The sequence below is a fragment of the Mus musculus genome, chromosome 5, assembly GCF_000001635.26.
Source record: "Mus musculus strain C57BL/6J chromosome 5, GRCm38.p6 C57BL/6J".
NCBI lineage: Eukaryota > Metazoa > Chordata > Mammalia > Rodentia > Muridae > Mus > Mus musculus.
The window spans coordinates 112345050-112366183 of NC_000071.6; the positions used below are offsets into that span (position 1 = coordinate 112345050).

General features: G+C 50.6%; 2 protein-coding genes across 7 annotated transcripts in view; one reads left to right on the forward strand and one right to left on the reverse strand.

The window, feature by feature from the left end:
- Positions 1-21134, forward strand: part of Hps4 (HPS4, biogenesis of lysosomal organelles complex 3 subunit 2) — a 35442-nt gene that overhangs the window by 2067 nt on the left and 12241 nt on the right. For all 6 annotated transcript variants that reach the window (XM_006534832.4, XM_006534831.4, XM_030254211.1 and 3 more), the window contains exons 3-7: positions 1545-1635; positions 4236-4379; positions 18060-18167; positions 18497-18613; positions 19472-19566. In XM_006534832.4, the coding sequence (XP_006534895.1) occupies positions 1545-1635; positions 4236-4379; positions 18060-18167; positions 18497-18613; positions 19472-19566 (555 nt within the window). The remainder of the gene's footprint in view (positions 1-1544; positions 1636-4235; positions 4380-18059; positions 18168-18496; positions 18614-19471; positions 19567-21134) is intronic.
- Positions 8724-10984, reverse strand: Gm6583 (predicted gene 6583). The gene has a single exon (NM_001039228.4). The coding sequence runs from the start codon at positions 10785-10787 to the stop codon at positions 9378-9380; it is 1410 nt and encodes a 469-aa protein (NP_001034317.2). The 5' UTR covers positions 10788-10984; the 3' UTR covers positions 8724-9377.

Consider the following 21134-nt stretch of genomic DNA (forward strand, 5'->3'; position numbering starts at 1 on the left):
TGAGTGTCCAGGCCTGCCTGGAGCTGCTTCCAGGATCATTTGAGTGAACCGGAAGCCTCAGCTGGCTAGTCTTACTGTTCTTAGAGCAACCTCATTAAATGTGGAAGCCATTTTTCTCCAGAGCGTATGTATTTGAACCTTGCGAGTTTAGGGCTGGATATAGCCCAGTGGTAGAGTGTTCACATATCACTCAAGAGGCCCTGGGTTTGATCCCTGGCACAGCAAAAATAAGCAAAACCCAGAACACCTTGCCAACTCCACCTCATGCACTGCAGGCAGATGACTGGGAGGGTGCCACCAGTCTTGATTGCCTGGGTGTGTCTTCTGTGTCTGTGGAGAGGCAGGAGGGCTGAAGTTGAGGTTTGGACAGTCTGGCTCTTAGGCTGTTGTGCAATGTGTGTCTCAAACTTGGGTTCCCTCACTCACCCTCTGTAGCTTCGTCCTTTTTCATAACCTGGCTCAACAAATGCTCCTGAGAGGTGACAGTGATAGGGGTGGCTTGACTAGACTCTGCAGACCTAGCAATTGATGACGTGAGCCATTCTAAATAGTGCCTGAGGTATAGTGTATGATTTCAGAGTATGGGAGGGGATTGGGGTGGCTGGTGGTCCACTGAGGGCTTTGAAAATTCACAAATGTTTTTGATCACCATGTAATGTACGGCCAATTGTACACTGAGCCTTGGGGCTTTAGCGGATGATGTTGAGATGGGTGTCTGTCAGGAGGAGAGTGAAGTGGGTTACTCTGGTCTGGTCTGTGTCCTCTCAGAGTCTGAGGGTACAACTGAAGCCCAGGCTTTGCGTAGTTTGCCTTGTGCAGACAGGTGATGACTACCTCAGAGCTAGAGTCTCCCCAAGCCAGTCCTGGCTGAGTGGTAACCCCAGAACTTGGGAGGGAGGCAGAAGCAGGAGGCAGTGCAGTTTAAGGTCAGCCTGGGATGCAGAGCGAGACCTGTCTGGGTCTTTAGCACAGTGCAGAAGGTGCTGGGAACTCAGAAGAAAGATTCCTTTACACTGAGGAACCTGGAAAAGTGGGAGGAAGCCAGGTTAAGCCACTGGTAAGGTTTGAGAGTCCGAGAGGAGTTTGGTATTTTGCTGTCTTCCTGTTATGCATGAGCACATCTGTTGCAGGCCCTCCATACACATCTGTTAAGTGAGTCCACGAGTCCTCCGAAGGGCCGCTTCCCTCCAGCATGCTCTGGAGAAGCTTGGGGGTTGACTTTGTTACCACAACCTAGAGACATGGCAGGAAAGCACAGGCCATGTGCTTGGGCCACTAGGGGTGAGGATTTCAAACAGCAGCCCTGGGTGGGTGATCTGGTTCCTGCAGGAGCGGCTGCCTCCTCCGGCAGATGGGCTGACAGCTGTGCACAGCCTGTTGTGCTGCGCTGGTCGTGGCTTTATCTGCTGCTTGTGGCTGCTGGACTCTTCCTGGCAACTGAGCACCAAGCCCTCCCAGAGCCAGGAACTAGAGAGAATAGTGTCCCGAGCTTGTCATTGTCACTAGCCTGGGGGACCCATGGCTTCATTCTGTTCCCTTGCCAGGTGGAACTACTTCTTCCTGTATGACGGTTCCAAGGTAAAGGGAGAAGGAGACCCAACCAGAGCTGGCATCTGCTACTTCTATCCGCCCCAGGTAAGCGGGGGCTCTTGTGCACATGGCCTCTTTGAAGACGTGTTAGGGATGAAACGCGGGGCCACATGCCTGCTCTGCTCTGTCCCCAGCCGCCTTTTGACTTACTTATCTTTGAAGTTTTGAGACAGGTTCTCAGAGTTCTCAGCCTCTGTGGCAGCTGGGCTGACAGGCCAGTGGCTCCAGGCTGTCCTCCTGTCTGGATCTTAAATTCCCAAGGCTCCTGTTGGCTCTCTTAGCCGTAGGAGTTTTATTTATTTATTTATTTTTTGTCTGTGTCCTGCTCCCAGTCAGCTAATTTTAAGGAGCTTTTATTCATGGGTCTGGATGATTATTCAGACGACTCAGCGGTTAAGAGCACTGACTGCCCTAACAGAGGTCCCGAGTTCAATTCCCAGCAATCACATGGTGGTTCACAGCCATCTGTAGTGGGATCCGATGCCCTCCTCTGGAGTGTGCCTGAAGACAGCTACAATGCATTCATATACATACGTTCAGTAGCTAAATAAATGTTAAGAAAAAAAAAGTCTCTTTAAAAAACAAACAAACAAGCTTTTATTCAAACAGAGAAGTAGGGACTATTACAAACTCTTACATTCTATGAATGCTACAAATCCTGTGAGCCCTAAGATCCCTCTTATTTTTTTCCTAGAGAAGTTTAAAGCAAGTCTTAGACATTGTGCCATTTCACCTACCAGTGTTTATCCTGTCAGGGTCACACCTGGTAGGAATGACCCCGAGTCACAGCCCTTCTTAGTGCAGGCAGGTGCCGCAGCGGGACTGGCACTAGTGCTGATTCTTAGACATCACCATGCCTGCCTCCCTCTCCCACTCATCTCCTAGCCGGGACCTTGACCACACCCATAGCCTGCGTGTTAGTCCGAGTCCCCCTTTTACTAACATTCCCCACACACCAGCCACCCTGTCTTCTCCTTGTCTCCAGAACACTGGATTGGGACGGTCACCTCCCCGTAGTGACATCTGCTCACAGATTTCCTTTTACTTTCCATTCGTAGTGGGTACTAGATCTCGGATGAGGCTGGCGATCCATCCTGTGAGGCAGGGTGCCATCAAGGATGGTAGCTGCACTTCCCATGACATCCTGTCCTGTGTGGTTGTGCCGTGGTCCAGGGCATGTGTGTGGTTGCCCATGTGGTGAAGCCCTGATTTGCCATCTGTGTTCAGTGTGGGATTCTCGAGCAGCCCCTCACCCAGTAGCCACTATGAAAGCTTGCCTTGGCAGTCAACAGGGCCCCGCCACACACTCTGCATGGCTGTGAGAGAGTTGGGAACAGTATTTGGCCCTATGACCTAGGTTGCTCTTGACTTAGGTTTTCACTTTTATTTTATTATGAGTGTTTTGTCTGCACGCATGTGCGTGCCCAGAGCCCCTGGAGAGCAGGGAAGGACGTCATCTCCTGGGATCGAGTGCTAACAGATGGCTGTGAGCCATTATATTGGTACTGGGAAGCAAACGCCAGTGTTGTGTTCTCTGTAAGGGCAGCAAGTGCTCCAACCTGAGGAGCCGCCTCTCTGGTCCCTGACCTCGAATGTTAGGTTTTCTCGGGGCAGCAGGATTACAGGCATAGATCACCAAGCCAAGGCGTCACTGTTATGATCCTTAAACACATACCAAAAGGCCATGTAAAAGTCACTTTTATTTTCCTGAAGTAATTGTCATCTTGGAGGCTCACTTACTGTCTCCATCTGCTAACCTAGTCCTGGAAGCTTCTGGCCTCTGTACAATCTTATCTAGCCCTAGAATGTTTTCAGCCTCTGAGACTTGCTTCTGAATAAGCTCACCCCTTCCTAGTTCTTTCTGAACTCTAACTGGCTGGTTCAACTCAGCTCTTCTGGCTCAAACTCCTGTCCCAGCTGGCTTATTCAATCTGGCTCTACTCTCAGCCTCTGAATTGCTCTGCTTGGCCTGAAACTAACTCTAGCATTCTGGTCTAATCTTCTGGCTCCTTCTCATTCCCTTGCGTGTTCTGTCTTCACCTGTGTCTAGCTTGTTCTCTCTGCAATCTGTCTCTGTAAAACTCTCCAGGTAACACTGCCTCCTTCTCCCTCTCAACTCTACTGCGCTCTCTCCATGGGCTCTACTGTATTCCTGTGCTGCACTCTCCTCCTCCTGTGATGTCTCTCCCTTAAGTAGCCTCGCTTTCTTTTCTTTTCTCGTGAGGGTTGGACATATCCTACTCTGTCAAGTCTTTTTCTGATTCATCCCTTTTCCTGCCACTCAATTAGACATCACTTCAAACATGAATGCTTCCTTCCACAAAATAACTTTACCTTCATTGTTTGGGATTAAAGGTGAGTACTGAGTGTGTCTGTATTCCAGCCAGAGGGATTAGAGATGTGAGCTAAGGACCTGAGCTACACCCTAACCAGAAACAGGTTCAAATATCTTATAACATGTGCGCGCGTGCGCGCGCACACACACACACACACACACACACACACACACACACTCACACACACACACACACACACACACACTCACACACACACACACACACACACACTCACACACACACACTCACACATACACACGAGTGCAGATGTAGAACAGTCTGGTAAAACATTGTCTGCTTCTCCCACAGACCCTGTTAGACCAGCAGGAACTGCTCTGTGGCCAGCTTGCTGGAGTAGTGCGCTGCCTGTGGGACCTTTCTGGCACCCCGCCCATGCTCATCCGTATGCGGAACCTCAAGTTTGCCATCAGGGCAGATGGGGACTACCTGTGGGTAAGTCTGAAGGCAGAGCTGGCATTGGAGCTTTGCGATGATAAGATGTGTTCCTCCCCGGGCCGCAGCTGCTCTTCAGACCTCAGTGTCCTCTGAACACATCTGTGGTGCAAGGGAGACCTCTGCCAGGACCTCATGATGTCACACATGTGCTCTGGCCCTGAGCCACACTCAGCCCGTCTCCAGTCCACCTCACGGATGCCCTGCTCTGAACATGGCAGAATTTTTACTTATGTTTGTATGTGTCAGATGGATACGTGCACGTGTATGTTCATATCTGTGCACGTGTACGTATGTGCATATGTGCATGTACATGTGGAGGCTGTTTGTTGCATGCCTACTTTCCTTGATGAGCAACTGTGTTCTGTTTTGATGGTGTCTTTTCAGGGTTATCTTCTGTGGGTGGTGCCTTCTGTAGCCCCAGAAACTATTGCCTACTACTTTGGTCTTCAATTTAAAAAGAAGCTGTTTGGTTTTGCTTTTAAATTTGTGTCTGTAACCCTACCTGGGCTTCTGTGAGTGGGTGGTGTAACTGGAGATCAAGGGTGGTTTTTCCCCGTTTGGTTACCCAGCATCCCTGCACTGTTGCTGAGTTCCCTAAGCACCTGCTTAGGTCCTAAGTTAGTTGACCGTGAGCACGAGTGGTCCAGGAAACCCTGCATGCCGTGAAATCTATAGTTTCATGTGAGTCTTGGGGTAGACAATGTCTCTCCTGAATTCAGTCCCATGCCCAGTGGCTCTGGCTAGTTTGTGAGTGTGTCTGGGAGTCCTGCGTTTGAAGAGCAATCCTGGGGTGGGGGCAGCATCTCTCACTTAGAGCTGTCATGACCCTGTCACCTATTGCCCTCCATCTCTGTGATGCCTGTAATGGCAGCCCAGTTAACTATGCAATGTCACAGCACGGCCTCAGCACAGGTGCAGCCCACAGGGCAGGTGCAGCTCACAGCAGGCCTAGGCTGTCCCCAGGATCTGCAGTACACATGTGAGCTGAGCGAGGCCTTGGAGGGAGCAGGAAGGAACACTTCAGGTCAGCCCAGACCTGGGGGGACAGAAAGTGCTTGGTGTCTGTGGAGGTCAGCCTGGCTGCAGTGGGCTAGGCTCAAGTGAAGAAGAGTTTTAAGCTAATGTCTCATGTCAGCACAGGCAGCAGCAGGTTCTGTCATGGCGTCTTCAGGCACAGGTGTGATGACCTGTTCTCTGCTCCGCTGTTAATATCCATGTTCCATCACCTGCTATTTCCAAAATCCCTTAAGGATTTTTCTTGGCCCAGCGTGGTGGCCATACCTTTAATCCCCGTACTTAGAAGGCAGAGACAGGTGGATGACTCTGAGTTTCACAGGACAGCCAGAGCTACATAGTTCAATTCTCAGCATCCACATGGTACCTCACAACCATCTCTGACTCCAGTTCCAGGGGATCTGACACCCTCTTCTGGCTTCATCAAGTACTAGGCACATACATGGTATGCAGACATGCATGCAAAACACCCATTCATTAAAAAAAAAATAATACATGACTTGCACACATGCACACATGCACACACGCACAGTATAAATTTAAGTTTAAGATCCTGAGCTGGCAATGACTAAATGGGGAAGGGTGCTTGCCACCAAGCCTCGTGACCCGAGTTTGACCCCTAAGATCCATATGGTGGAGAACCTGCTCTTGGAAATTCTCCTCTGGCCTCCACATGTGTGCTGTGACCCCCACCTTCCCAAAGCGCAAAGACTTACATCTAAGTCCTCTACAGGAAACATGTAGTGTTTATCTTTCCGAACCTTAGTTTGCTTGCTATCCTGATTTCCATCCGTTCTGCAAATGGCCTGGTTTCGATACGATTTATGGGTGCATTGTGTATTGTGTACCCCCCTGATCTTCTACCTCTGCCTCCCAAGTGCTTGGATGATAGGCTGTACCACCACACCTGGTATCACGTTCTATCAACTCCTGTTGCTGTTCATTCATTTACGAGAGACAGACAGACAGAGAGAGAGAGAGAGAGAGAGAGAGTGAGCCCGAGCAGGTGTGTGTGTGTGTGTGTGTGTGTGTGTGTGTGTGTGCGCAAGTGCTATGGTTGGTGTGTATAGGTAAGAGGACAGTTTGCTGGTGTTGGTTCTCTCTGTCCACCATGGAGATCTCTAGGATTGAACTCTCATCCTCAGGCTCGGCACCTAGAGCCTTCACCCACTAAGCCATCTTGTTGGCCCAGACGTGTTCTTTGGTTAAGGAAGCCTCTTGGAAGCTCAGGTGGCTGTGGGTGTGTTGGTCAACGTTGGCCCCTCTGCTCTCTGACTGATCCCTAGGTGTGCTTTTGCGCCACAGCCACGCTGGTTTTCTGACCGGGGCTCTGCGCTGTGATTTGACATCAAGTCTTCCTGTGATAAGATTCTTTTTCTGTGAGGAACAGTGTTTGAATTTTAATGGGGGTTCTGTTGGCTGTGGACTGCTTCATGCCGGTTGTTACTTCTACACTGCACGTGAGGTGCCCTGAGCTCTACAGCCATCCTGTCTCCCTGTGCTCCTTACCATCGGCTCCTCTGTGTTTTAGTTTTCAGAATGGCAGTCTTCCTCCTCCTTAGCTAGGCTTCTCCTCCTCACTTGCTCTCCTCCACTTGGGAGTTTTGTTGTTTGTTTATTTTTCAAGCTATGAGGAATGGGATTTTTCCTCCCCAATTTTTTTCCTTTCCTAGCAAATTTGTTATTGATACACAGAGAAAACAATTCTTTCGTAGGTTGGTTTTGTGTCGTGCTCCCTCAGTGGGGTATTTATCAAGTCTAACGGAGTCTGCTGGAGTCTGCAGGGAGGCTGAAACGGAGAACCATGCCATCTGCAAGCACGGATGACTTGGCGTCTTTAGTCTTTATTTTCTGTTGCTGTCCCTTTTCTTTCTTTCTCTTATTGCTCTAGCTAAGACTCTGAGCACCAGACTGAGGGAATGTGGAGGCGTTCCCTCTGACTCCTGCATCTGCCAGGGAACGCTGCCTGACCCATAGCCTGTCTGACCAGAGCTATGCTCCTTTTCAGCATATGTGTATGTGTGTGTGTGTGTTCCTGAACTTTGTTGACGGCCTTCTTTATGCCAATTGAGATGAGTTTCTGTCTTGGGTCTTTCTGAGTCCCGAGTTACACCTACACTTACAACCGGGACTTGTTTCTGCCTGGTGAACCAAGCTTGTAGCCCAGGAATGACACCCACCTGGCCCCGGCATATGATCTTCTCACTGTGTTCTCAACAGCCCTGGCTGTCCTGGAAGTCCCTCTGTAGACCAGCCTGGCCTCTACCTCACAGAAACCCGCCTGCCCCTGCCTCTCGAGTGCTGGAACCAAAGGCTTGCCTGCATCACTGTGAGCAGCTTTCACTGTGTTCTTGACTACAGTTTACCAGACTTGGAAATGTTTATGTCTGTGCTGATGAGAGACACTGGACTGTGATTTCTTTTTTTATTTTTATTTTTATTTTTTGGTTTTCTGAGACAGGGTTTCTCTGTGTAGCCCTGGCTGTCCTGAAACTCACTCTGTAGACCAGGCTGGCCTCAAACTCAGAAATCCACCTGCCTCTGCCTCCCAAGTGCTGGGATTAATGGTGTGTGCCACCACCACCCAGCTTGGACTGTGATTTCTTCCTTTGCTGTCCTTGTTTGCTTTGGGTCAGGGAAATCCCGACTTGGTGTCGTGAAGGGTGGTGTCCGCCTCTATCTACCTTGCGAAACTCTTGAGCAGCACACATTATCTCACATGCAAGACAGACAGCTGCTACCAGGAGAGGCTGCCTTGGGGTGGTGTGGAGGAAACTGGTGGGCATGAGGAAGACTGACCGGAATCTCCCCAAAGCCACCACACTGGACTAAGTCTTCATGAAGTGCTGAGACAAGCGCAGGGCGAGGCACTGCTCGGTATCACATGGCCTGCCAACAACCTTTTGGTTCTTTGCTGCCCAGCTCTGACCACTAGACTAGGCACACACAGCAGTAAACACTACACAGGGAGTTGGAAGGAGATGGGGTCGGGGGGGACAGTTGTCCATCAGCTTCAAACACATCACTTGTCTACCTGCCAGGCCTCGTGGCCTCTGGCTGGGGAAGCCAATGTGCCACTCCCTCTTAGACCCTCCAGGTGCCCAGTGCCCAGTGAGATGGACAGCCAACACTGAAACTCTGATCTAAAGTCCTTCCCTGTCACACCCCTACCTTCCACCTTCCTTTCTGCTGTCTGTGCCCTCTGACCCCTTGTCTGTGCCCTCTGGCTCTTGTCTGTGCCCTCTGAGACTTACCATCACGTTTTATTTTGAAAAATCACAAATAGGCTTTTGTTTTGTGTAATGATCAGCAGACTACTTCTCTTATGAATAATCACAGGCAAGCTTTTGTTTTTAAATAACATTTCATGTGTAAGTTAACTCTGTAAATCAAAGGTATGTTCAGCAGTTCATTTTTTTGGCACAGTTTTAAATGAGTTTATGTTATTACAGCTAAGTAAAAGCTAAAATTCTCCAATGTAAGGCTGAGGCTTTTTGCCTGGAGCAACGCCCAGGACTCGAAAAGCTGGCTGTAATTTGTCACACAGGAGCACACGGCCCAAACACGGGGCCACACTCTACACCACGCCCCACAGCTCTGTAAAGAATCCGGCCTCAGCCGGACACAAATATAAAGAACCCAGTTCCCCAAATGCCACCCTGCGCCCACCTAAGACACCAATGCTCCTACTGTGAGATGGGCTGACTGTGTGCAAGGTACCTGTTACAAATGCACCCTGTCATCATGAGGGCCACACTAGAGCAGGAACTGAGCACCAAAGTCTGCAACAGGGAGCACGGGAGGTATAGCTTCTGAAGAACAAAGCTTCCCAATGCAGGGAAGCTTTTAGTTAGAATAGCCCTTCGGGCTACTGCGTGGGAGCCAAGCCTGAGAAACAGCCCAGGACCCCTCTGCCCCTCTAAGAAGCTCAGCCCTCTGTCCCCCTGGTGCCTCTGTCCTCTGCATTATCAGATAGCATCCTCATTCTTTGTGTAGTGCCCCAGCTTCAGCTCCAGTCTGCTTTCTGGGATGTGGTAGCCATTTCTTAGGATTGGCTTTTGGCCTGGCACTTAATAGACGGCTCAGTGCTGGTGGAGGAGCTGTCTGTGGTCTGGGGTGGTGGTTCTCCTGCTGCTGCCTGCGGTACTCCTGCTGCTGCAGGCGCTCTCTCCCCCGGGCCAGAGCCTCCAGGTACCACTGCTGCTCTTTCCACCGCTGCTTTCTCCGTTCCAGCTTCTCCTTTCCGGCCTCCAGCTTGCAGAACTCCTGATTCAGCTGCCAGAGCTGTGTTTTCAGCTCCCTGTTCTGAGCTTTAATACCCTCCCAGAAGCCCTTGTGAGCCTGTTTGGCCATGGCATCCAAGGCCTTGGCCTTCTTCTTCAGCTTTCTGGTGATTTGCTCTCCAGACTCCAGCAGGTTCAGATCCTCCAATTGCTTCTCCAAGGCGGCCCTTTCCTTCAGGAACTGAAGGTGTGCCTCGCGGTCCAGTAAGGAGAGGTCAGTTCCTATGCTGGCTTTCTCCAGCTCTAAGGCCTGGATCGTTTGTTCCTGGTGCTCCTTCACTTGTGCCACGGGCTCCAGGGCCTTCATCTTCTTCCTCAAGCTGGCCTCAAGCTTCCTGCCCTGCTCCAGCTGTTTCTGGAGGCCTGCCGTGCGGGAGGTGAAGGTAGAGACCAGCTCTCGCCTCCTGTCCTCGATCTCCTCACACTGCTGGATGTAGTCTTTCCACAGGGAGTCATATTTCCTCTGTTTCTCCTCCTTCTTCTGCTGTAGGTACTCAAGGAATAGCTTGCTGTCTGCTTTCTCACATAAAATGTCCTGCTGCATGTCCTTGATGTCCCTTATGAGCACTGACTGTCGTCTCTTAACCGCTTCCATGTCCTGCTCCAGCTCAGCCATGGCTGCCAGGGTCTTCCTCCTCACCCTCTTCTCCAGCCGTGTCAGAGACTCTGGCTTCAGATAGCTGTTGAGAATGGTCATATGTGGAGTCTGTAAAGGAGGGGCTTGGGAGTCAGCAGCCAATACTTTAGAATCCAGGAGCTCACTGGGAGTGCTGTCCAGGTCTGTGTTGATGATGCTGACCATTGAAGAGCAGCTGCTGGCAACAGGGAGGAAGTCAGATGAGCTTTGGCCAAGTACGGGGAGTTCCTCCTTTTTCTTCCTTTCCAGGAGAATCAGTTCTGGCCACCTCACCCGGAAGTCATGTATGGCCTTTTTCCTGGCCAGGGTAGCTCTGTAAGAGAAGTCTTCACGTATCCGAACTGTCTCATCCTTTGCAGGAAGTAATGGTGGTTCAGCAGTCCCGCCTTTTTGTCTGTTGGGCAAAAGAGTAGCTCCACTTCCCTGTCTCTGAGGGTAAAGGGTACCTCGCCTACTTCCTTGGGACTCCATAGTTCCTCCCCTCTGGATACAGGGCTTTGCCCCTCCCAGATCCTGCTACCAGGGGCTCAGAAGCTCAGCACTTTCTCCTGGCTACAGCAGTCTCTTCTGTTCGTCCTCAGGGCTCTACAGTCACAGGTAACCACCTCCCGCACGTCTTTCCAGTGTTGGAGGTACAGGCGTCTTTGGCGCAGGCAGAGCAGAATGTGGACTGTTAGCCTAGTCACTAACTCTGGTGGGCGGGGCTGGTGAGGGGGCGGGGCTTGTGCAAAGGGGGCGGGGCCTGGATAGATGCTAGGCTTGGAGCCTGTGGAGTCTGTAGAGCCTGTGGTGGACAGCATCTGGGCTTCCTCAGTCCTGCCTTGAAGACCCTTTGCACCCGTGACCTACACTGTGTCGGCTGGGAGGGATGGAGGAAGGGAGGAAAGGTACCGAGGGCCTGGAGGCTCCAGGCTCTCGGCTTTGCTTCTCAGCCGCAGTTACAGTGTTGAGAAGTGTGCCCCGAGAGCTGAGCGAATGGCCTAGGCAAGGACATGGAGGAAAACCTTCCACACTCAGCAGCTGCACAGAGCGGAGGACCCCTCCCCCAAAGCATGGCCACCACACTGGCTGGCTCTCCCTGCCAGGAAGGGCAGTTGAGGAAGCCCCTCCCCGGGGAGAGGGTTCTTGCCTTGTGGCACAGGAAGTGTCAATGCTTCCTGGCCAGGAGACCCATGGGAGCAGCAGGAAGCAGGGAGAGGTGTCCGTCAGTCTGGAGACACGCGAGGAGGCTTCTGGGATAGATAGGCCATGCATAGTTGATGTCCTGTGTGCCACCAATGACCTCATCTCTCGCCCTGCTCCGGAGCTTGGGTGTCAGTTCAGCCCAGCTGTAGGTCTGCTGTGGGTGCAGACAGCAACTCGGTGCCCGGGAAATGTGAAAAGGGGGTGAAGAAAAAGGAAAGACACAGAAGAGAAGCCGCAGGAAAAGGAAGGACTCGACTGGGAGGTGCTAGCATAGGCCTGCAGATACTGGGACCCTACAGGCCTTGTCCTGCAGATGCAGTCACCTCACTGTCCCTCACACAAGGGAGAACTTTGTTGATTCTGAGGAATGAGGAGAAGTTCACCTTTCTCCTGTGAACAGGCAGGCTGTGGTCAGCAGGGCCTGGAGAACCACAGGCATGTCAGGGACCTCACCACCTTTGCTCAGCATCTTCTGCATCAAAGAAGAAAGACCATGGCACATCCCCAGCACATTTCCCCGTGCCCAGAACTCCACTGCACCATCAAACAGTGCTGTTAATGGGATGGTGAAGCCCCCTTTACTGTGCAGGGTTTGGCTTCACAGACCCAGCTAGGGAGAGCCACTTTATAAAGGTCTCTTCTAGAACCCATCCCGATGTCTACAGATCTGCCTGTCGTGTTTATGGGAGGGAGCAGTGTGTCCTGTTCCCATATGCTGTCTGGGCCTTTCCAGCCCTGCTTCCTAGCCTGCAGCCTGACACAGTGCATGGCTGAAGGAATTGTGTTTCCCTGAAAAAAACTGACTAAAGTCTCTCATACTTGGCCTGTGTGCCTTTCTCTTCCATGGGACATTGTGGCTTGGTTGGGATAGGAAGATGGCAGCATCTGGAGGTTCCTCTGCTGCTGCCAGGGAGAAGCTTCTCCGCACAGCAGGGCTAGACACTGACAGATGGAGATATTCTCTCTCTGACTCTGCACAAGCCCCTCCTGAAGCCTCCCATTTTCGTCTGTCCCCCAGGCCTTGCTTTCAGAGTTTCCATTTGGTTTCTTTCAGAGCCTTAGTTTCACTTTTTCATTTTCTCCATGCTACTAACTCTCATGTGTATTGTTGACCGACTTCCGCTCTGGAGTGGACTGGACTAGCCTGCCCCTCAGCGTCTGCACTCAGCGTCCTCGGTTGCTTTTATTTTCTTTAGTAGAAACTGTTTAGTCTGCACAAGGGAATGTTCCTGGTTGAGTGTCTGTGCCCAGTAGTTGAGGCTGGGTCTGTCACTGTCACACTGCCTGGCTCTGTCACACTGCCTGGCTCTGTCACTGTGCTTCCTGCGTCTGTTGGTCGGTAGAACACTTAAGAATTTTAGTGGGTGTTTGACCCTGAGAGGTCTTTCTGAAGCTATAGGGAGGAGAGACAGACAGCAGCCTTGTGCGCAGGACATAAATACACTTAGAGGGAAGCATAGCCTCCGGCAGGGCTGTGCTGAGCCTGACCTGTGCAAGCATCTGTGGGAACAGTGCACAGTTAAGAAGAAAATGCTCACAGCATTGGAATCATGGGAGGAGGAAGAGCTAAAGACCGCACGCACATGTTCCTGTGGGTGGCTGTGGGCTTGCAGAGGCTGGAAGTCAGTCTTCCTCTGTTGTCTCCACCAATTGTTTTGAGATGGTCTTTTCACTGATCTGAAACCTCCTGATTTAGATAAGCTGGGTAACTGGCCAGGGATCCATCCTCCTGCCTCCACCTCCCCAGTGCTAGGATGACTGGTGCACACTGCCATGGCTGCCTTGTCCTTGAGAAAGGGGTATTAAGCTCAGGTCCTGCTTGCACAACCTGCCTTAAACATGGTGATCTTACCAAGAAGGCAGTAAGGCTCTGTTGTCCCTCCTGTCGCCTCGGAATGCAGAGGAACAGCAGAGAAAGCAAAGGGGCTTCAGAGAGAAAGAAATCACAACGGTAATCACAAACCTTGACCAATCGTGGGAACACAGATGAGGAAGGCTGGAGGAATATGCAAAGAGACCGCAGATGAAAGCACAAGTCCACAAGCTTCAACTCAGCAAGAGTCCTGGCGGGAATCCTATATGGAAACTGTGGTGGTGGTGGTGGTGGTGGTGGTGGTGGTGGTGGTGGTGGTGTCATAGGGAAGACTGAATGATGCCCTGTGCTCAAAAAGCCAAAAATAACCCCCAAAAGAAGTCCACATGGCACTGCAGCCTCCTCCCTTTCTAGTCTCCATGAGCTGAGAGAAAGGGGCAGGCAAAGCTTTCCTGTGGCCCATGCTGCTGCCCAGTCTGGGTTAGTAGACAAGTATACTGTCTCATTGGTGTGCTGGCCACATGCAGCTTTATGTCCAGGTAGATTCTCTCACCCTCCCTGGGTCCTGCTCACCCTGAGGTGGCTTATGTTCTAGTGTAGGGTATCACACACATGCCGTGGGAGTGTGGGAGCACTCACTTAGGGAGCACTTACTGAGGGAGCACTCACTGATTAGGTGTACAGTCTCCTACTCTGAAGACCTGCTGAGTGTTAATTACCCGCTGGAAGGATGCTTCTGTGGGTACCATGCACTCCCTCCCAACTTCATAGTTTTAGGGCTGAACAGCTCCAATAGACAGATGTAACCGACACACTCCGCTTGGGCTCCGAGCTATCCTCAACTTCACTCCAGTCAGTGAGGGCTATTCCTGGTCAAGGACAGGGCTCTGTCTTTAATGCACTTTCTAGCCTTGCCCACCGCCTCCACCTTTAGCTTCTCAGTGCCCTGTGGGCTGTATGAGCCACACTAATGCTCCCAACCTGAGAGTGTTCCATGACCTCAGGTCCAAGTTAGCTCACTTTCCAACAAGGTAGCTCTCAGCTGTTGTGGGTAACCCAGCTCCCAGAACAAGCCTCCTGAGACTTGCGTGAGAATGTGGTCATTCACACCAGTGCCTCGGGTAGCCTTGAAGTGCCAGAGTGCCCAGCTGCAGTCACTCGGGGTGTCTGTAAGTGGCATGGCATAAGTCTTCATCTTTCTCTTCATTGGTGGGTTTCAGTTTCGGGCTATGTGACTGAACTCCATAAGGGACTACTGACAAGGACCATAAGAGGGTTTCTGTCAGCAAGTGCTCACAGGAGCAAGAAGCAGACCACGCTGGTAGCTCTTGTACAAGCAGCTGCAACTTAAGATAAGGCTCTGTGGCTTTCTTTCCTAGTATTCCCACAGCCACAGCCCTCCATGTCAGATAGTCAATGTTGTATTCCTAGGGAGGTGGGAATAGTTGTTATACTAGTCAGGGTTTCTATTGCTGTGATGAACACTATGACCAGAAGCAGCTTGGGGAGGGATGGGTTAATTCGGGTTACACTTCCACACCACAGCTCATCATTGAAGGAAGTTAGGGCAGAAACTCAAGCAGGGAGGAACCTGGAGGCAGGAGGCCATGTGGTGGGGGGCTATTTAATGACTTGCTCCTCATGGGTTGTTGAGCTTGCTTTCTTATAAAACCCAGGACCACCGGCCCAGGGATGGCCCTGCCCACAATGGGCTGAGCCCTCCCCCATCAATCATTTATTAAGAAAATGTTTTGTAGGGCTGCCTACAGCCCAATCTTATGGAGGCATTTTCTCAATTGAAGTCCCCGTCTCTCAGATGACTCTAGCCTATGTCAAGATGACGTAAACTTAGTCACCACAGGGTCTACTCATCCCAGATGGGGAGGCCATGCCAGGCCAAAGTCCAGATACCACCAAAGTCCAATTTGACTAGCCAAGGAATTTTACTGGAGTTATTAACAGGTGTGTTTGGTGGCGGGGTAGTGTGGAGGGTGTAGGGAGGTGGCCCCAGCTGTTCTTCTGTCTTCTTTGTTCTCTCTTGAGGTAATGGAGGGGTGAAGAGCCTCAGCAGGCATTAAGACTAGGTCTTGTGAGACATTTAGGGTTGTTGGTGTTACTTGTCTTAAGTCTAAGTCACTTTGCTGAGGTAGCCGATGACCTGTCTGAGTTTCCCTGAGGCCAGGGACTGCAGTCTCTGGTGTTCAGCACCTCATCATAAAACAGCAGGAGATTAAGTAAAGTGGCCTTTGTTCAGGAGCTGCTTGGCTCCAACTTCCAATCCAGCCTGCTTGTTCAAGTCTTGGGGAGAAAAGAGGGATGCTTTGAAAGTGTTTTTCAATTTTTATCCTAAGTTCTCTCTAAAAAGTTTTCTAAGAAAGTTCTTCTAAAAGGTTCTCTCTAAAAAATTCTTCAGTTCTGCTTAAAAAGTTCTTTCAGAATACCTGATCACATGATTAAAAGTTCATAAGTTTACATATAAATTCAAATCATAAGTTGAATAGTAAGTTTACAACAAATAATGTTTACATTACATACATATCCATTAAGAGTAATTATCTGGCCGGGCAGTGGTGGTACACACCTTTAATCCCAGTGCTTGGGAGGCAGAGGCAGGCGGATTTCTGAGTTCGAGGCCAGCCTGGTCTACAGAGTGAGTTCCAGGACAGCCAGGGCTACACAGAGAAACCCTGTCTCAAAAAAAAAAAAAAAAAAGAGTAATTATCTGGCTAAACATCTGTCATCTGTCACTAGCTCTACAGGTTCGTGGAGAGTTAACAACCTAAGTTGTCATTGAAGTTTTGTATAGATAAACTAAGTCAATACTTTATCTTCTGTCCTTAGCACCTATAGTAAATCCTTAGTTCTCTTTTTATGACCTTTGTGTAATGGTTTTGCAACCTCTTGGAATGTGCTCTAAGTTGTAGATACCTGCTTGCTTTCTCAGAAGTAATTAATTCATGACACTAAAGACGGGCAGAGTTCTCTTTGCAGTTTTGACACCAGAAAGGACTTAATAGCCATCCTATTATAAAAGAACTTAATGATTAATATAATTTTAAGGATTCATAATTAAGAAATCATCATTTGTCTACATAGCATCATGACAAGACAGTACATCTTCATTGTTCTTCAGAGATCTGCTCAAAAGGGTAGGCTAATGCCTAGTGATAGTAATATAAATAATAACAGAAAAAGCATATTTGTTTTTGGTGGGTGTTTTGTTTTGTTTTGTTTTTCGAGACAGGATTTCTCTGTGTAGCCCTGGCTGTCCTGGAACTCATTTTGTAGACCAGGCTGGCCTCGAACTCAGAAATCCGCCTGCCTCTGCCTCCCAAGCACTGGGATTAAAGGTGTGCGCCACCACCACCCAGCTTAAAATATTATTATTATTATTATTATTATTATTATTATAAGTACACCATAGCTGTCTTCAGACACACCAGAAGAGGGCATCAGATCTCATTAAAGATGGTTGTGTGGCATCATGTGGTTGGCTAGGATTTGAACTCAGAACCTCTGGAAGATCAGTCAGTGCTCTTAACCCCTGAGCCATCTCTCCAGCCCCCGGAAAAGTGTATTAATAGCAGGAATCTTTCCTAAAATGTAATCTCAGCTTTGCCTAGAGAAGCAAACTCGTCATTAACTTTATAGTCCATGGTGGAACCATCTTAGGAAGATCACCTGTTAGTTTTTAGCTTCTCCTTGAAAGCTCTTGACAGGATGGTGTTCTAACAGGAGCAGAAATAACTCAAAGATGGCTACCTCACTAAATCCCAGCCAGCACGGGTGGCAGCTCACAAAGCCAGGAAGCTGGCACACTGCACAGCCTGCAGGCAGCTCAGCAGATTGAAGAGAGTCCTTTCCTGGTGCCTCAGTTGATACAAGCCTCTTCCAGGCAGCTGGGCTGCTCAGAGTGATTCTTAGCAGTCCTTACCACTTATATCCTCTTGGGGAGAGAAGGGCCTAGTGAATCTGTTCAGCTTCAGGGACTTCCTGAAACTGTGTTGTTTCCTTCCTGAGCCTAAGTATCTTCTCTGAAGGATGGAGGTTTTCACCCCCTTAGCTTGTCTGCTGCTTCACCCCTCTGTATATGCCCTGGGTCTTAAGGAGCTGCCCTCTGAGGTGCAGGGTTCTAATTGCTGTAGAAGGTAGGATTTCCCTCTGCCACTGACTTGTCCTGAGGAATCCCTCTCTCCCTTGTGAGGGCTGTGGGCTTGTTTTGGAGGCAGGACTTGCTGGATTTTGTCTGCTCACCTGTTGGAAGTGGCTTCTCTTACCCTGATCCTCACCTGTGACCTATGCAGCTCAGTGTGTTTGCTACCTCTCTGGGTTCCTGCTCAGTTCCCTTTCATTGTAGATTTCTGAAGGTCTTTCCCTATTTCTACCTTGAGACCAAGTCCACTGATCTAGGGACTCGTCCTCTCTGGTTCACACAATGTGATTGTTCTTTGCCAACAAAGACCTCACACGTGTTAGGTAAACACTCCACCGAGAAGCCATGCTTCAGGCCCCTACTGAGAAACTCTCTAGAAGATCTCACTGTAGCTTAGACTGACCTAGAATTCCCTCTGTAGCTCAGGCTGATCATCATATCTCAGTCTTCCAGCTGCTAGGACTTCGAGCTTAGGCTATCATGCCCAGCTAGGAAGTGACCTCAATGGCCTGTGGCAGGTGCCAAAGACAACCTGGATGCTGATTCTGGCCTCAGAGAAAAGCCACAAGAACTGCTTGGTCTCCCTCTGCAGGCTCTGGGGTGTGGTGTGGAGATCTCTGATGCCAGCTGCAGGCAGTTTCTGGATCAGCTCATTGGATTTTTTCATTTCTACATGGGCCCTGTCTCCCTGGCCTACAAGGTAAGAGTGCAGAGGGTCAGGGGTATTGGGCCCTTCAAGATCAGCACTGCTGGACTGGGCCTTCCTTGGGCCTGTCTCTGTGTGTTCCATGGTTCCATGTCACCTGGCACACCTAGAGCCCCTTAGGGATGCCTGTGTGCCCGTTTGTCTGCTCTCCCCTCCTCCCTGGGTTGGTTCACCTTTCACCAGTATATTCTGTGCTTCTGTAACAGGGCTGGTCAGACAGGGACAGGATGAGACAGACCCAGGAAGCCCCCTGCAGAAATGCCACCATAACCTAGAGCCTGTGTCCTGGTCTCAGGCACCAACTTCCTCTGCCTTTCTCTCAGAGCCATCCTCAGGAGGAGCTGAGCTTGCAGTGGGATACCTCCATCACACAAGTCCTCAGGAGCACCAGCGAATCGCACAGGATCTTCAATGCCCTGTGGAACCTGGACCGCACCAAAGTAAGGCTGCAGGCGCTCCTGCTCACTGCCAGCCTTGGGGCTGTGGGTGTGGGTGTGGGTGTGGGTGGCATGGGTGTGGGGAGCTTCAGAACATCTGTGTCACCTGTGTCAGCTAGGGGAGTGAGAGGCGTATGCTTTCCAGCAGCTGAGCAGTCTCCATGCTGCCGTGGGTGAAGCGGGCTGCCTCCCAGAGCCTTGCTGTCTCCTGATGGGTCAGGGCCCTCCTGGACCACTGAAGGCCAGTGAGGCTGCACTGACAGGGACCAAGCAAACTCTCAGAGTGTAAGGTGTCATCATTGCCTCTGAAGGGTTGGCTCCAAAAGCCTGAGGGCTCCTGCTCTCTCCATACAAACTGCATGAGCCTTGGTGACTCCAGCAATGTGCCTGGCTCCCTTTTGAACTCCTTTGCATCTGAGAGAGGCGGGAAGCTCTCTTTCTGAACCAATCCATCTCCCACTCGCACTGACCCAGTGAGCGCTGTCTGCTGTGTGGCTGGCCTGTGTCTCAGCTCTGACCTTTTCTCTCGAAGCTGAAGAAAGTGGCTGGGACTCAACATCCCCAGAGCTCAGGGTGCTGCGCATGGGGTGGGGACAACGGTGGGAGTGACATCACTCTGCCTATGTCTGCCTCTCTTACATTGTCCTGGCCACCTGGTTCTCATCGGTGCTGGCGGCCAGGCGGGAGGCTGCTGTGTCTGGGCAGTCCTGGACAGGCTCATGTGATCTTCCTGGCTGGGCAGTTAATTCCTTACAAGAACCACGGGCTGCCTTGGGCTGTAATCCCCTCTGTGGCTCTGAAGCCTGCTTTACAGCTGCCCCAAGCACTTGTAAACATGCTCACGCGTCTTGTCTTCCCCAGGTGGAGCCCCTGCTGCTGCTGAAGGCAGCTCTCATCTTACAGACCTGCCAACGCTCACCTCATGTGCTAGCTGGCTGCATCCTCTATAAAGGACTGTGAGTAGTGCTCCACCTTCCCCCCACCCCCAACCCCTTTGCCTGCTGAGCTCCCTCCTCCCTCCCCCCTCTAGTTCCATGTCAGTGTCTGCAGTTCAAAGACCAGGTCATGTAGGCTGGCCCAGGGTGTGCATCAACTGGATGCACTTAGAGATGTTCAGTCTGGGTGTAGAGTGTCAGTGGGTAGACTGCAGTGCAGAGCCTGCTGGAGCCACAGCCAGCAGAGGCTGTGCTAAGTGCTGCGTGAGCTCCCCTTCCAGCCCTCCTTCCACACAGCCCCAGGGCCTGACAGCCTCTCCTCACGGAGCATCCGTACTCACTGCCAAGGCAGATCGGACCTCGGCCAGTGCTCTCCAGAGGTGGGGCTAGAACTGGTCAAGCCCTGGGTTCCCTTCCTCTCTGCTCTGCCATCCTGGACAAGTAGCTTGGGCCCAGTCCCTCCTAGGATGTGGAGACCCTCGTTGGAGAATGAAAGGCGTGGGCAGGTGTGGAGAGCGAAGCACAGACCCTCATAAGCATCATCCATTTCCTCTTCCCCCGTTATCCTTGGTATGAATTTGTATGTCACTTCGACATAGATGGCATCAGAGAGAGTTTGTGGACAGACAAGGTGGCTCAGTGAGTAAAGGTGCTTGCTACCAAGACTGGCGGGTGACCTAAGTTCCATTCTGAGACCCACATGGCAGAAGGAGAAAACTGATTCCCCCAAGTCGTCCTCCGACCTCCACACATGCCATAGCACTTGCCTGTGCATGCATGCTTGTACACACACACACACACACACACACACACACACACTTACACACTTTGTTTTGAGACAGTTTCTCACCATATAGCCATGGCTGCTGTCTTAGTCAGGGTTTCTATCCTGCACAAACATCACGACCAAGAAGCAAGTTGGGGAGGAAAGGGTTTATTCAGCTTATGTTTCCACATTGCTGTTCATCACCAAATGAAGTCAGGACTGGAACTCAAGCAGGTCAGGAAGCAGGAACTGATGCAGAGGCCATGGAGGGATGTTATTTACTGGCTTGCTTCCCCTGGCTTGCTCAGCTTGCTCTCTTTTAGAACCCAAGACTACCAGCCCAGAGATGGCACCACACACAATGCCCCCCACCCCTTGATCACTAATTGAGACAATGCCTTACAACTGGATTTCATGGAGGTATTTCCTCACCTGAAGCTCCTTTCTCTGTGATAACTCCAGCTTCTCTGTGATAACTCCAGCTTGTGTCAAGTTTGACACACAAAACCGGCCAGTACAATTGACCCCTTGTCAACTTGACGCACAAACACATCACTAGTAAGCCTCAACCCTTACTTTCTTTTTTTTTCTTTTAATTAATTAATTAATTAATTTTTTAATTAGGTATTTTCCTCGTTTACATTTCCAATGCTATCCCCAAAAGTCCCCCATACCCACCCCCCCCAATCCCCTACCCAACCCTTACTTTCTTATTCATCCCCGGGATCTAAATAACATTTAGAAGTCCCAGTTTTTACATATTAAAAGTTCAGTCCTTTTAAAATATCCAATATCATGGAGGCATTTCCTCACCTGAAGCTCC